The 14,766-nt window shown below is 44.4% G+C and overlaps 1 protein-coding gene across 1 annotated transcript in view; it reads right to left on the bottom strand.

Annotated features, from left to right (window-relative positions):
* LOC105565044 (unconventional myosin-Va) overlaps positions 1 to 14,105 on the bottom strand; it is a 22,959-nt gene extending 8,854 nt beyond the window's left edge. The window contains exons 1-3 of the mRNA XM_012017883.1: positions 13,593 to 14,105; positions 2,202 to 2,626; positions 5 to 1,507 (exon numbers count right to left, since the gene is read on the bottom strand). Coding sequence (XP_011873273.1) covers positions 5 to 1,507; positions 2,202 to 2,626; positions 13,593 to 13,619 — 1,955 coding nt within the window. The 5' untranslated portion in view covers positions 13,620 to 14,105. The remainder of the gene's footprint in view (positions 1 to 4; positions 1,508 to 2,201; positions 2,627 to 13,592) is intronic.
* Between the last annotated feature and the right edge of the window lie 661 nt (positions 14,106 to 14,766).

The following is a 14,766-nucleotide window of genomic DNA, read 5'->3' as shown; positions in this document are numbered from 1 at the left end:
CGGCGTCGTAGCGTTCAGCGTGGCCATCAGCATATTGAGGGAATCACGGAACTGCGAGCCGACCGTCTTTTTATTCTGCTTGTTCGCTGCGCTCGTCGGCACGATCTTCTGAGCGGACACTTTCACTCTTGTATGCGGCACTGTCAGCTTGGGGTCCTCTTCAGAGAACAGCCTCCTCAGCAGTTTGTTCTTGCCGCTCCTTAGCACGTCCACTTGTTCTTCGATTACGGTATCGCGATTCTTCTCCAGGAAGCCCACGGTTTCGTATTGCACGAGATCGGCGAAGTGATGGATAAGAAAGGCCGAAGTGCCGAATCGCGGTTTCTCAAAGTGCTTAGACTTGATGCACTTGGTGTACAACTTCTCCGCCCAGGAGGCATCCGAACCCTTCGGCATGCGGCACTCCTCGTCGAGGAGATCCAGAATGCCAAGTTTGGTCTCAATCAGATCGATGCACGGCTGATTGTCGTAAAAGTCAATGAAGGTCCATTCGATGTCCTCTTTCAGATATTCCTCCTGCTCCAGCTTGAAGACGTGCTGATTGAACTGCTGCTGGAGCTTCTCGTTCGCATAGTTGATGCAGAACTGTTCGAACGAGTTTATCTCAAACGTTTCGAAGCCGTAAATGTCCAGCACGCCGATGAAACAGTGCGCCTGATAGGGTGACTGCAGGGAGCTGTTGATGTTAGTCACGATCCAGTTGAAGAGCTCGGCATAGATGTGCTTGGCCAGGGCGTCCCGCGCGCCGATCGCCTGCTCCACGGTCATAGGCTTCAGAAAGACCTCTCGTGTCGAAACGATCTTCCGATGGCACAGCCACTTGCGCAACGCGCTCACTTCGACGCCCAGCAGCTCGGAGAGGACAAGTAGGTGCCGGTCCGACGGTGAAATGTGGCTGGACTCGGTGTCCACTTCGCCGTCCTTCGCGTTCTTGATCACGCAACTGCTTATATCTACGTTACCCAGATGTAGAATGGCCGCCAGTATGCGCAGCATGTCGTCCTGCTGTTTGGACGTAAAGCCGAGCATCGTCAGTGCACTTATCGTCTCATCGAAGTACACGAGATCGTCCACGCCGTCGATCCTGGGGTTGTTGCCCTGATTAAGATAGTGGAACTGACCCTGGTCAGACAGGTGCAGCTGTGGAAGACGCTTCGCCGCCGAGCACATCTGATAGAAGATATGATAGTTTCGCTCCTCGTTCGCTTGGAACACCACCCGCGACTTCTCTAGCAGGTAGGTCCTCATGCTCGCGCCGGTGATGTGATAGTTCTTGTTGAACTGGATCTCGATAAACTTTCCGAATCTAGAGGAGTTGTCGTTCCTGGTAGTCTTCGCATTACCGATCGCCTCCATGATAGGCGACGAGGCGAGAACCTTCTTCTCGATCTGCGTCTCCGTTGCCGATCCGCCGACGGTCGCGAAATACCGCATGGTGTACTTTGCGGAGACCGTTTTGCCGGCCCCCGATTCGCCGGAAACGATAATCGACTGGTCATGATTCTCCCTAAATTAAATTTAAAGGTTGTATAAAAGTGTCATTCTACTCGAATTCAATAAGATTACGTTAAAGTTGAGACTTAAATATATTGAATTTAACGTTGTATACCTAATAATATAAAATACATTTCATATAAATGTAATTTAAATATCATCTTAATTGCTTAGTTGTATCTTTTCTTTGCTCGTACAGTGTATGAAATTGTTAATCATTCAGAACTATTTTGCGACAAGTTTATTGGTAGAAAGTTTATAGATAGTATGGCATCGGTGTTTTCTTTCAGAGAAATCAATCTAAAGAACTGCAATCGTTCGCTTGGAACACGATACGTTTGGTATCGTCGCAGCTTTGCACGTGTTTATCTTAAAACCACTAGAAGCATTCTTGCTGCAGTACTTTTGTCTATCTGTGCCTTTGTGCTTAGCTTATATTTATTATCTTACATTTGCTGACGCGTTAAAAGGAAGAGACCATTGAGTTAGATGCCGTACAACCGTGGCTCAACTCAGTCACGGCTCTCTCTCTCTTTCTCTCTCTACACGTATTAAATCCGTTAAATCATATTGCTTACAGTCACTGATAATTAGTATTGTAACTTCTTATCCAACGGAAAGACCACCTGACTTGCTTTTTAATTAACGTCGATAAACGTGCATCAATGACACAATCTGTAGATAAATGTTGACGGGTGATTACTCACCTCTCCAACTTGGTATAGGCTTCCTCGGCCACGGCGAATATGTGGGGTTCCAGGTCGCCCATCGCCTGGCCCCTATAGGCCCATATCGTGTCATTGCCGTAGATGGGTAATTCGTTGTACGGGTTGAAGGCTACCAGGACGATGCCGCAGTAGGTGTAAATGGAATGCCGTTGGAAGCGAATCTGGAGATTGTAGAGGACGGCGGGCTCGTGAAGAAACGACAGCGACGTGAGATTGTTTTCTCCTATCAGAATGTCGGGGTTTCGGAGTGGCGGAAGATCGTTGTCCGACTTGATCTCCAGTTCCCTCGTCTGCTTCGACTCCTCCGTGCGCACTTTCAGCTTTCGCTGATTCTGCCTGTAGTTCTCCAGGAGCACGGCGCCTTCCCACACCTTCTCCGGATGCGGCACCCATACTCGGCCGTCCTGCGATCGATTCGCACGTTATTTTTGCGTCGATAAAGTTTCGTCGGTTTTATTATACAGTTTAACATAAAATCGCGGCGCAGATCCCCGTTTACTAGAGTTTGTGAAATGCCGAGGGTTTAGGAAATTATTCAAAGTTCAACAAACGCGTGTAAGGTTCATCTGAAACTGAGTATATTTTTGTTAAAACCACAGAAACTTTCTTTTATATTTGAATGAAAATTAAGGTTGAAGTTGACAAGATATTTATTTAGCTCGAGCTCGAATAGTTTTTATTGGCTGTACTTGCTGATAACGTAAAATCGTTGTGGCATTTAACTGGTCATCGAGTGACTTTTTTAAGAATCGCAACAGACGACCCGCTTTTTCCTTTTGGAGTAGCGCACAAAGCACGAGGTCACCAATAAGACTGTATCGATTCGGTCGACGAATGCTCCAATTCGCCGTTATTTCATGCATTTAACGTTATCATATATTGTTCGCGTACGATAGAAGACACTGTTCGAGCGTAGAAATTACCGTTCTATTCGATCTCAGTATTTAACGTAACGTCCACCATTAATCATGCACGTGACGATCAAGAAGACAACATGACACACAAGATCAATGATTTCTTTCGTGCTCTGTGAACGCGAAATTGATCCACATAATAAATTGAGCAGGGCAACGTTATTTCTACATTAGAAAGAAAGCTTTAACCTGTCTCTTTCAATCGCCTTAGCTAAAGTTCGATAAACTTTAGCTGAAGTGCAACACACAAAGACGAGTAACTCTGTTTATATTAATTAAACTTTTTATCACGCAATCAGGTAGCGCATATGCATAGATGATACTGCAAAACGGTACGAAGTCTGAAAGTTGATTTAAGTGCAAATCCAAGAAATTAGGTTACCGCGGAGACTTTTCAACGTCACGCAACTTTTTAAATCGTCCGAGTAACTGTTGAGAACTAGTTTCACACGTTTGACATTTTCTACATACAAGCGCGAGTGGCTTTCGTGAGCGAATAACGGTGATATCCACCAAACCCAACGGGCTTTCGTGTTTGTTATAAGGATCTCTGCGTATTGTCGAAGCGGTCTCCCGGGACCACTCAATTGTATTACGAATGTACTATCCAGAAGCATGTCAAGCAACGGTAAGTTGGTTTTTCTGCCGAAGTCGCGGCTTCCCTTTCGCCGTCCCACATTTTCGGATCATCCCATAAGTAACGTCGGCGACCCATAACCGTGTAATTGGTAAGCTTCGTAGGTGAAATAATTCATCGAGTATTCAGCCGCTCTTTTTTCCGTGTCCCGAGATTGCGTGACGAATTCCAAGTCTTCCAATTCCTAAAAAGGTCTGTCCACACAATTAAATGCTGTTTATACAATTGTCTAGGATTTGCCAGGTAGCGTCGTTTAGCAATTTTTCCACATTGGTTAATCATGTACTGTTAATGAACTTTTGAACATGTAAAATAACTGGGCAATTTACAGATATCCTTTAGAATTGAAACGTGCCTTACATTGAAGTATACTTTAACAGTAACATCGGAAAATCTTCATTTTATAGTTTAAGGAGACTCGTGAATGAACCGCGAAACGTGTAATCGCAGTAATATCCAATTTACGCTGGGACTAGCAATTACATAAAATGACGTGTGAAATGGCGAGACTTGTGAATTCGCAGCGTCACGTTTGCTTTAACGATAACGAGCTTTGTCCTATTAATTATCGCACGGCGCTGATGACTCGCGTCGTCGCATGTCGGCGCGGCGTGTGAAGATCTTTCGGGAGCGGGATAGAAAAAGGGTCGTCGGTTTTCCCCCTTGTTAAAACTCGAAAAATGATTGCATTAACCTTTGATTACACGAGCCAATTAACCGCGTTTAAAAAGACGGTGGAGCACGCGACCCTGAACTTCGCTCCCACAGTGCGTGGGCCGTGCACGTGTGTCATTAATTACGCAAGATACCGTTTCGTCGGCTGAAAAAGAAACAAAAATGCGAACAGGTGGCGCGAGATGGCCACCGACGCGGTATAATTGTACCTGTTATCTCTCCGCCCCCATCGACGCGTCTCTTGCTCGTGCGCTTCACGAAACGCACGGGCGTCCTGCACGTATTTGTGCGCGCAAGATTACACTAGGCTGAACGACACCATGTTAACAAACATCGTAATGTATTAAGTGCTTACGCCACCAGAATTGGAGTATCAATGACATTCGTGTCATATTCAATGAACACAACGTGGACTTGACACTACGTCTCCGACTGATACGATCTATTTCTCGCTCTAGTAAATTGAGAATAAATCGATGAGTAATTTTCAGGATTTAAAGATAACGATAACTCCCCGGTGCATTCTTAAGTCACAAGACAGTTATTGTACGTTACTTTAAGACAAAGATTTAAAACATAAAACAATGTCCTAAGAGTACAAGACAGCCATTCTACTCAGGCCCTTAGCGTTCTTACGTCCTTTTCGGTTCTCGGCTCGTAATCGCTTTTCCGTTCGTTTCGATCTCGGCCTCTCGTCCTCAAATAATAATACCTATACATACGAAATAAGCAGGGTTGGGAAAGTTGCTTTATAAAAGTATCTAGTTACAGTTACAGTCTTTTCGCTAAAAGGGTAACTAGTTACAGTTACTCAAAAAGTAACGAATCGTTACTTTGTGCAGTTACTTTCTTGCAGCGGAAATAAAAATATGAAATCTGCATTTGAATTGTAAAGCGTCGATAAAGGCGTTTATGCGCAAATGCAAGGCCTAACGCAATCTGTGGATGTTTAAAATATACTTATATAAGGTAATAATGTAACTATTAAATTAGTTACTAGTTGTCGAAAAAATGTAATCGAGTTAAGTTACAGTTACAGATGGAAAGAAAGCAACGAAGTTAAGTTTGAGTTACCACAAAAGAGTAACTGTAACTGTAACTTCGTTACAAGTAACGAGTTACTTCCCAACCCTGCAAATACGTAAATGCAAAATAGCCTGTAGATAACGTCGTCAACTGTTACATTCCTACTTATATATATTTAAAGACTTACGTTATTTATATTTAATGAGCGTCATGCAAAATGCAATTTTACGTCAGTGATTCCAAGATTTTTGCCCGTCTAAGGACATTATTATAGTGCGTTAGTTACGTAATTACATAAGAGACTTTCGCTAAAGCGTTCGCGGAGTTCGTAAAGGAAAGAAACGGTGAAAGGGCAGACGTTAATAAAAGATAAGTCAAGATATTCCTGGAGCATCCGACCCAGAGATTACGTGCCGTGCAACAACAGTATATTAATACAAACTCGTACAACTAGGTCGGTTAGATGGGGAGTGTTCTTAACTTTGCTCTTTTCATTCTCTCTCCATTTTTTAATTGAGCTACGCGGCTTTATACGAAAAGACTTCCCTCCATACGCGAATTTCTCTGCGTCGAAATTTGACCGATTATGTATGTCTCTCGCTAGCTCTCTCGTTCTATGGCGGCATACCGAAGAAATTGTTCCCATGCTTTCTATGTTATACCGCGGCATGCAACTACACAACAGCAGCAAGGCCAATTATCACCACGGGCTCACGGGAAGAGGAACAAAAACACTCGGGCTCTCTACCGGGTTCTCATAGCAGGCCTTTAATTGAGAAGGTGTCCAGAAGACAACAGCGATTCATAGATTAGTAGAAAGTTACGGCGCGTTTTGCGTATTTACGTAACTTCTTAATCTGCACTCTTAAGCCTATCACACAATACCAGGCAACAGGCAATAGGAATGGGGAATAGAATTTTTGACGCGTTGGATTCGTCGGAAATTTTCGTTCAACCAATCCAACGCGTCAGAAATTCTATTCCGTGTTCCTGTTGCCTGTTGCCTGGCATTGTGTGATAGGCTTTAATCTTGTGTCGCGTGGTACCGCCAAGTTCGAGGTACACGTCAAAATAAAAATCCACCAAGGTAGGAGGGAAGATATTTTTCCCGGTATATTAGCACGAGGTGCAAGATGTATGAAGTAATAATGAATATATGACGATCACGATTGGAGGTACCGTTCGAGGTACCGTCTATAGATTCACGGTACATTTTTTAGGAGGTACAAGTGGTTCCCGTACGTACCTTCCAAAGTAGTACGGGGTACAATATGTACCTCCAAATACCTGTCTCCGTGCCAACGAGAGATAGCTTTTGTTATTGTCTTCCTTTGTCGTGCCACATTTGCGTGATCGCGTCGGCTAAAGACACGAAGTGCATGTTACATACATTATGGACGCGTTATGTAATATAGATATTTGAGGCATTTTTCGTCGCCAGTGCCAAGAATTAAATTGCGAATGTACTGCATAATGTGGATCAATCTTCCGTTTTATGTCCATATTGTGGGCATCCACCAACAAGACACGTTTCTGTGGCATGTTTCTCCTCAAAATAAGACTCCTAATTTCGAAATACTATCTTCCCTTCTACTTTGGTGAATTTTTATGTACCTCGTAATTACGTATACTTTTCATTTTAACGTGTACCGCCAATTTTTGGCGGTACACGCTTAAGAGTGTAGTGCGAGCAAGCCCCCTGGTTCCACTGTATCGCCTTCCGTTGCGGATTAATGGCTGCAGTGTCGACATATATTCGGTCTGTACATGGTTAAGATGCGGCATCAATAATGAACAATTCAAAAAGTACAGTAATTTATACGCGTAAGCAAGACAGCGATTTGTCTCTTTCAAGAATGCACGAAGCACTTTGCTAATCACATTGAAGTTTTATTTGTATATACAAGTTTTCTTTGAAAACGCCATCCTTTTCTCTCTTTCTTCGTATTTTTGTGAATTATATATTCCTCGCAAGAACGAGAGGAAGCTTTTGTCGCGGCGCACGTTTTCGTCGCAGCTGGCGCTTGTGATCGATGTCGCCCCAATTTCGCGAAAACTACTCGAACGTTGGCAACGTATTTTCTTCGAGACTCGATGCAAGTCACTGTACGCATACGCAAGAAGTAACATTGTTGCCTCTGGACGGGCGACGCAACCCTTCGATTGTTCTGTATCCGAGCTTCGCTACCGTGTAAGGCTTCCGTAGCATTTCGCACGTGAAGCTCTCTACTCTTCTCTAATCACGCGAATATTTTTCATGTGTTGCTTCCGTGCTCAGATCAATATCAGGACTCAGCGAAATTAAATTAAATGTTTATTCAATTTTGCAAGCAATATATATCTGACAAAGTGTACGGGGATTCCGGCTGTTATTTCGAATTAAGCTAAATACATTGCTTACGTTTTGCTGCATTGAAAATATCACGACAAAGTTGGCCGTGGGAAATGAAGAAACAATATAACAGGAATGAGAAAAATATACAAATGTTTAATTATAGGAAACAGTTCCCAAGCTGCGTAATGTAAAGCCACTCATTGAAACCGTCAAACAGTTGATTAATAATTAATTGTATAGATTCAGTATACGTGTAATGTACGAAATAATTGCACTCCCACCGATTAATTAATGAGATAAATAACCGCACGTATGAAAGAGGCTTAATATATTTCTAGAATATAGGATTTTGAACTACATGTTTCGGTCTTGGATTTTATTGAATAGCGGTGTCGTAATATTCTATTTTTAATGTATATTTTCATTATCGTTAGTTGTGCCAATTAACATCGGATCAGATAAATTTGATTTGGTCGTTAGCACACGTGGCAGTGACACGCCGTCAATGTTTCGCGATTCAGGTCTTCGCGCACATTTTCGTGCGATTAGAAGTTAGGTGGAAAGCAATTGGAGAGGCGCGTCGCAATCTTATCACTACGAGGCCATCCCGGAACGTATGATTCATACTGACATGGACTTTTTCAACAACAAAACCGACTGCACGGCCCGGTTCTGTGCTCTGTCCGTGAACATAGACACTTAAAATGTGAAATAGTATGGAGTTTGCGATATGTGAACGGAGCGACTTTTGAACGAGCTGTTAAAGAGACTTAAAAGTAAGGAACAGATTACCGAAGAGTACATGTGAAACTACGGAAACAACTAATGGAAACTCACATTCAACGTCGACATGTTCTACTTTTTATTTCTCACATTTTATATCCCATTTTTGGAATGCGCGAAACGACAATTATGCACCTCGAACAGCACGATACTGTTCTTATACGCGCTGATAATATCTTTAAACTTTGTTAGTCGACCCTGAAATATGCACATGGATGATCCACGAGCAGTCTATAAGAGCCTCGAGGTCTATTAACAAATGATGCAAACAACTTCAATGAATTTATCTTCTCTGTCATTGATATCGACCATGTGACAGCAAGATCGATTGCTTACGTTGACGTATACGCGCTTACCTCTTGCCATCTAATAGACTGTAAAACACAGAAGCGCGATTATCTAATTCCCAATTAAATTACAGGTACAATTAAAAGCTGCGCTACATGTCAAGCCGCTATATTATATGTGCGTGTACGCGCGCGCTTCTTTCTTCTCTACACACGCGCGAAATTACGTGATTTATAATTAGAGACTTAAAACATGCCCGCGCTGCGGTATGCGTCATGAAAAAATTGCACACTTAATTTCAGCTAATCACAGCGTCAAACGCTCTGAAGAAACAGCGCCATTACATTTTACTGCACTCAGTTTTTAACTCGGATAATAGCGATATCCCCTGGCGTAAAATAAAATGCAATGTAGCGTGACACGTCATAATAAATATCTTCATGGGTTAATGCTCCCGATTGATGCCTTACCCAGGCGCGATTAATCGGTCCCGATAAACAAAGGCAGATTTAGCCATCGAGTTTCCGCAAAAGAAGGATCGCGACCGTGAGAACACGACTTTCCGCTTCGGGCGCGGGTGTTAGTTATGCGCGCGTCCGTAAAAGCGGAATGCTTTCGTGGGATATCGCCGCGAGGATTTTACGTCCTCGCGGATGGAGAGAAGGGGCCGTGAAGGACCGACGTAACGCTTTATTTAACACAGGAAACATTTCTTCGCGCGCGCGCGCGAATAGAGAGAGAGAGAGAGGAAGGGTAAGGAGGGAGGCGGGAGGGAGAGAGAGAAGCGCTTCTCCGATGAGCGCGCTCGATTGCCGGCTGGAGTTATTCTTATCGAGAGAGATCGAAGTGGCGAAATGCGCTAATCTCGACGAGCGATAGTAGAACGGCGCATACGCAATCGATAATAGATTAGGGTCTCTAGCCTGTGTACAGTGATCTTGAGACATGAAAGTTCTTTCCGTCCACGGCGCGGTGTAATCAATACGAGGAGAATGGTTTCTCTGTTAAGAGAAAGGTTTCCCGGCAACATTCGCGCTGATCTCGCACAAGCAATGACACTAATATTTAATGAACCAACACGTGGCTCCGTCTCAATGAGAGTTTGATGCGGGGCGCTACGTGGCAATTCTGTAAAATTTCAAAACTTGGATTTGCCGGAGTCACGAACGCGCTTTCATACCAAAAGGTGAGCTAGAATCGTGGAGAACAGGGCGATCAGTTCGAGGAACGCGAGCGGCCGAGCGGATTCCTTTCTCTCGCTACAGAAAAGCAAAACGCCTCGGCACGAGGCGATCTCGCTGCACTCTTTGCCCTCCATCGTCGTCGCTAAGACCGGTAGATTCCTCACGCGACTGTGAGGAACATTTCATCTGCAGGCAGAGGCGACGGCCATTTAAGGAAGATACACACTGGTCTCAAGAAAAATGCGCGCACCCGCTGTTCTCGTATTCAAGATTTTGTCAGGCGGAGTTTCTACAAGATTTCTTTTTCCGACACAGATCTTGCTCCTAATTATTGACTTTACGTAAATTATCTCGCAAATACATGTCCAATAAAAAAAAATATGTCCGATCCTCGCGTTTTATCGAAGACATTTTGAATCTATTTCTTTATAGCATCGCGAAATATTGTTTGAATTGAAAGAAATGTTCTCACTTTTACTCCCTTTTCTTATAGCACTGTTAATATATTTTCCGAATATTTTCCTCTATAAACGGAGTTTGGTATTTCAACTTTTCTTTCATCAGAGATACAAATGTAAGATAAAGCTTCAATTTATTCAGTAAAGTGATACCGATGCAGATACAATTTTTATGAATTTCTTTGACTTTAGATATAGACATAAGATGCACTCATTAGTTTTCCCGAGTGCATTTGACTGTATTTGTATCGGTGTCTTTAAAGAAAGAAAGAAATCAGGCTCTGTCTACGTTAATTTTCAATGAGAACTTCCCGAAGACCCGCATAGTCGGGGCCGCTTTCGGATTAGTATAATCGATGAGAGAAAATCTAAGGAACGGTGCCCGGTGCGGTCAAAATTCTTTCCGACATTTTTTTCTCCCCTTACCCCCACGTCCGAAGAAGCGAAAACCTGTTCTAACAAAAAGCACGATGCCCGACCTCGGGCAACCCCCGCCGCTCACCTGGTCACAGCGATAAATCAACCACCAACGTCGGGGAGAAGCGTCACAGGCTTAAAGGGAATAGCATAAACCGGAGGCGATAGCGCTTTCTAATCTCGGTCTTCGTTACTCAGCAGCATTTCGCACGCTAAATACCAAGGCGCGTTTATTATGCACCGCATTACTTTTCGCATTTCAGATTGGATTTGTCATTCGCCGTGGAAAGATGACAATGCGCGTTTTACTGTGCGACTGCGTTTTCAAATTATTATAATATCCTTGTATTACGTGTCGCTGACACGATAATTTTCCTCCTATACTACTCGGCTGACAATTAACTGTCGTTGAAAGATACAATAGACGGTCGTGATACGTTAGGAATATTCCGATTTCGGCTTCGGTTAATATAATTCAAGACTGTGTGAAGCAGCTGATAGCGATCTGTTAGTGACAATTGAGTTATCATCCAAAGATGGTGCAATAATTCTTTTGGAAAGAATCGATTGCTTTGCATAATTTATTTATTGATAAACAATTTAATTATTCATTATTAATTTATATTTTCCATGTAGCAATAATTCGTACCAACTGTTTTTTTTTCAATTTCACAACAATTGTATTAATTTTATATTGCAAGCCTCTCGTCTCTTTGATAAAAAGTGCAGTTCTTATCGAACACACTGCATCGAAAGCTTTTCACATAATCGTAATCGTGCGGCTAATGAAACATTATCGCGGTAAATCAAACACATGCTGTTATTCCTGCAATCGTGCCACCTGATTTAGACTAGAATTTAGGTCTCCGGTAATGGAGGCTCTCTCGCTGGCAGTTATTGATTTTCGTTTCGGAAAGAAATCTCGAAGGCCCGAGGAACACTCCGTCTTCCCGTATTTATTAATGCATGCACAGCCAGCGAAATATTCGGCAATCTTTTATTGCCCAAGTCGCGCGTTTTGCAACTCGATTAATCAATGAAAATGTAGCGGCAAACCAACCCGAGATTCTCTATCAATACTTTCATTTTTGAAAAACTGGAAGATAGAAGATCGATTATCTCGATTGTATTAAAAAGCAAATAAAAACGAATTAACTGCAGATAAATTATTACTTGAAAAATCGCATTAATTATTATTTTGCACCAGTTTTTGGGAGGAAGACACTACCTAACTGCGTGTTAAGATACGACGAACGTATCGAACTTGTTTTTGCCAAAAAGATGCCATGTTTTGGATAGGATGTCAGGTTAGTGTTGTTGATTCTCACACGATGTCTCCTCCCCGTACGAAGCTCGCGTTTAAAGTTATGCTCAGCGAAATTGAAGAATCTGTTTCCATCAAAGCTGTTGAAAACAGCTAATTCATCAAGATGATATACGTCTTGAAATAAACATCTCCAGAAAACAGGGAAGCGATTGCACGTATCCTCGTATCAAAGTGCTCATCGTGGGGAGAATAAAGAGTCCTTTAGAAGTGAGAATAATAGCCGGCATAATTAAGCGCAATGGAAACGTCCGTAGGATATGTATTCAAACGAGATTAAAAAAGAATAACGGTGAGAAATAGAATTTTCCCTTCAGCCCAAGAGTCTTGTATCGTACAAACGAGACATGCGTGTTATGTAAATGGATGACCTATATTCGTGACTGTACGGTGCGCATTTATGGGTGTGTAGCAACGTGGACACAACAATAATTACATAATCCCTGATTTATTGTTTGATCTTGTCGTTACGCAACGGCGGAAGTCGCGCCTTGAGCGACTTTTCCGGATTAATGTAAATGTAACGGGTGAAATCGGAACGGGTTGGCAGCTTTCCTGGACCGCTTGTACCCCCCCCCCCCCCGGTGTATGTGTTACCGCGGGAAAAAGACACGCTCGCTCCAAATGTCAAAAGTTTGCGCGCTTGATGCTCGAGCAATGTTAAAACGGAGCCGGATCACAGTTTCGCACGCGCAACCATAAACTCGCGCAGCGGTCGACATCGTTCCCGCAATTTCCCCTGATTGTATAACCGAGACATTTTCAACTACACGAGTTCCTTGGTTGATATATGCAGTTAAGTCACGTCAAGCGAGACTCGGAGATATCATGTACGGCCGGGAAGATAATCCAGATAATTTTGTGTGTAAACTGCCGTGTCGCGCGGGTTAATGCGCAATCTTAAGTAGTGATTAAAGTTCTTGCAAGATTTACAAATTATTACTATGGTTTATTGAACTTCAACCCGCCTGATGCACTTGCGGGCGCTTGAGAGGCGCGTTTCACATCTATCTTCGAAATTCCTACGGGTCTTTAGACTCGAGAAAATGGAGCAGCATCCCTAATCGTCTTCCATCTTTCGCGCCTCCGATCATGGAACCGTCTGACGGGCGAGAGCACCCGGAGAGACTTCGGTTCGGCACGACCGCGCATCGTGCCGAACTGAAACATCCCCTTGAAGCGCAGCGTCGATCCCCCCCGAGGGACTAGAACGGCGGCGCGCGAGAATCCTCGGCGCGCAATTTTATTTACGTCAGCGGAGGCCTGCCATCTTCCTCGGGGATGCGCACCTAGGGGCTATCTAACATTGCCGAGTTGCGCCCGCGATACCTTAACGTAGAGTTCCCTCGTAGTCATCGCGATCGGTCCTGGTGTCGGGCACCTGGATCAGGTACAAGCTGGGTCAGGAGGTGCCACACGGGTCAGGTACAACACGGTAACACGCGCGTACCACACACCGTACACATGCACACGCGCGGCGAGGACGACGGAGTGTCTACCGCGTTGGCCGCATGCGATCGAAAGCCGCACGCGCTATGAGCACCGTCGACTTCATCGGGTCGTACGCATTGTCACCTGGCGAGATTTACGGCATGTTTGTTTCCCTTTTTTCTTCCTTCCCGTCCTCCCTCGTCCCTCGACCCCCACGTTTCGCCTCTTCTCGGCGCGGTTCCTCGTGCTACCCCGGGCACCTCCGCGTCCTCCGTGCCGCGAGTGGTACCAGTTCGCGATTTATTCCCCAGGACAGGCTCCGACCTTCCAGGAGCGATCCGGCACGGGCCCCACCAGCGAGAGCGAACTCTCGCGAAGGTCGTACCTCCACGTAAACGACGGCACTGCCGCCGCCAGCTGGCTCGTTATCGGGTTTAGATTGCGCGCCCCTCTCCGGCGACCTCGACGCCCACCTTCGTCGGCCCGCGGTGCGGGTGACATCGATATCTCGCTCTGACGCTCGTCGGCGATATCGCGCGGTCCTCTTTGAAGAATCGAAGACCAACGCTGGCGACGCTCGACACGGAGCGGCCTCTCGAAGAACGTTCGCGGCAGGTAGAGGAGAACGCCGCTCCATGGATATTCTTGCGCCAGAATCAGACTGGCAGTTTCAAGTAGCGTGAAGATGTAAACCGTCGGGTACAAATGTATATTGCTAAAGCTTCGGGAAAAGTGTGTTGGATTCTTTCCAATGTTTTTGATATTATCGTCACGGTTCGGAAAAGCAGCAGACGCTGTGATAAGCGTGATAACGAGCATGGGTTTCACCTTAATTTGACAATTGCAATTTGCGCAATTGGAACTTGGCCGCCGGTCTCCACAGATTCCGCAATACTCACGTCAATTTTTCTGCTTACGTATGTCACGATGCAAAATAACAATATTTACGATCAAAGCGGAAACTGCTTTGTGCACATTGCGCGCATTGAAATTTCTGACAAACCAGGACTGGTAACACGGTTTTATCATCGCTCGTTCATGCGCCGACGCCTGCCTCCGTGATCATTCGCTG

This window comes from Vollenhovia emeryi, unplaced genomic scaffold (genome assembly GCF_000949405.1).
Source record: "Vollenhovia emeryi isolate VEMERY1.0 unplaced genomic scaffold, V.emery_V1.0 DF939156.1, whole genome shotgun sequence".
Taxonomy (NCBI): domain Eukaryota; kingdom Metazoa; phylum Arthropoda; class Insecta; order Hymenoptera; family Formicidae; genus Vollenhovia; species Vollenhovia emeryi.
Note: the sequence above shows the minus strand (reverse complement) of the source record. Positions and strands in the feature narration are given on the sequence as shown.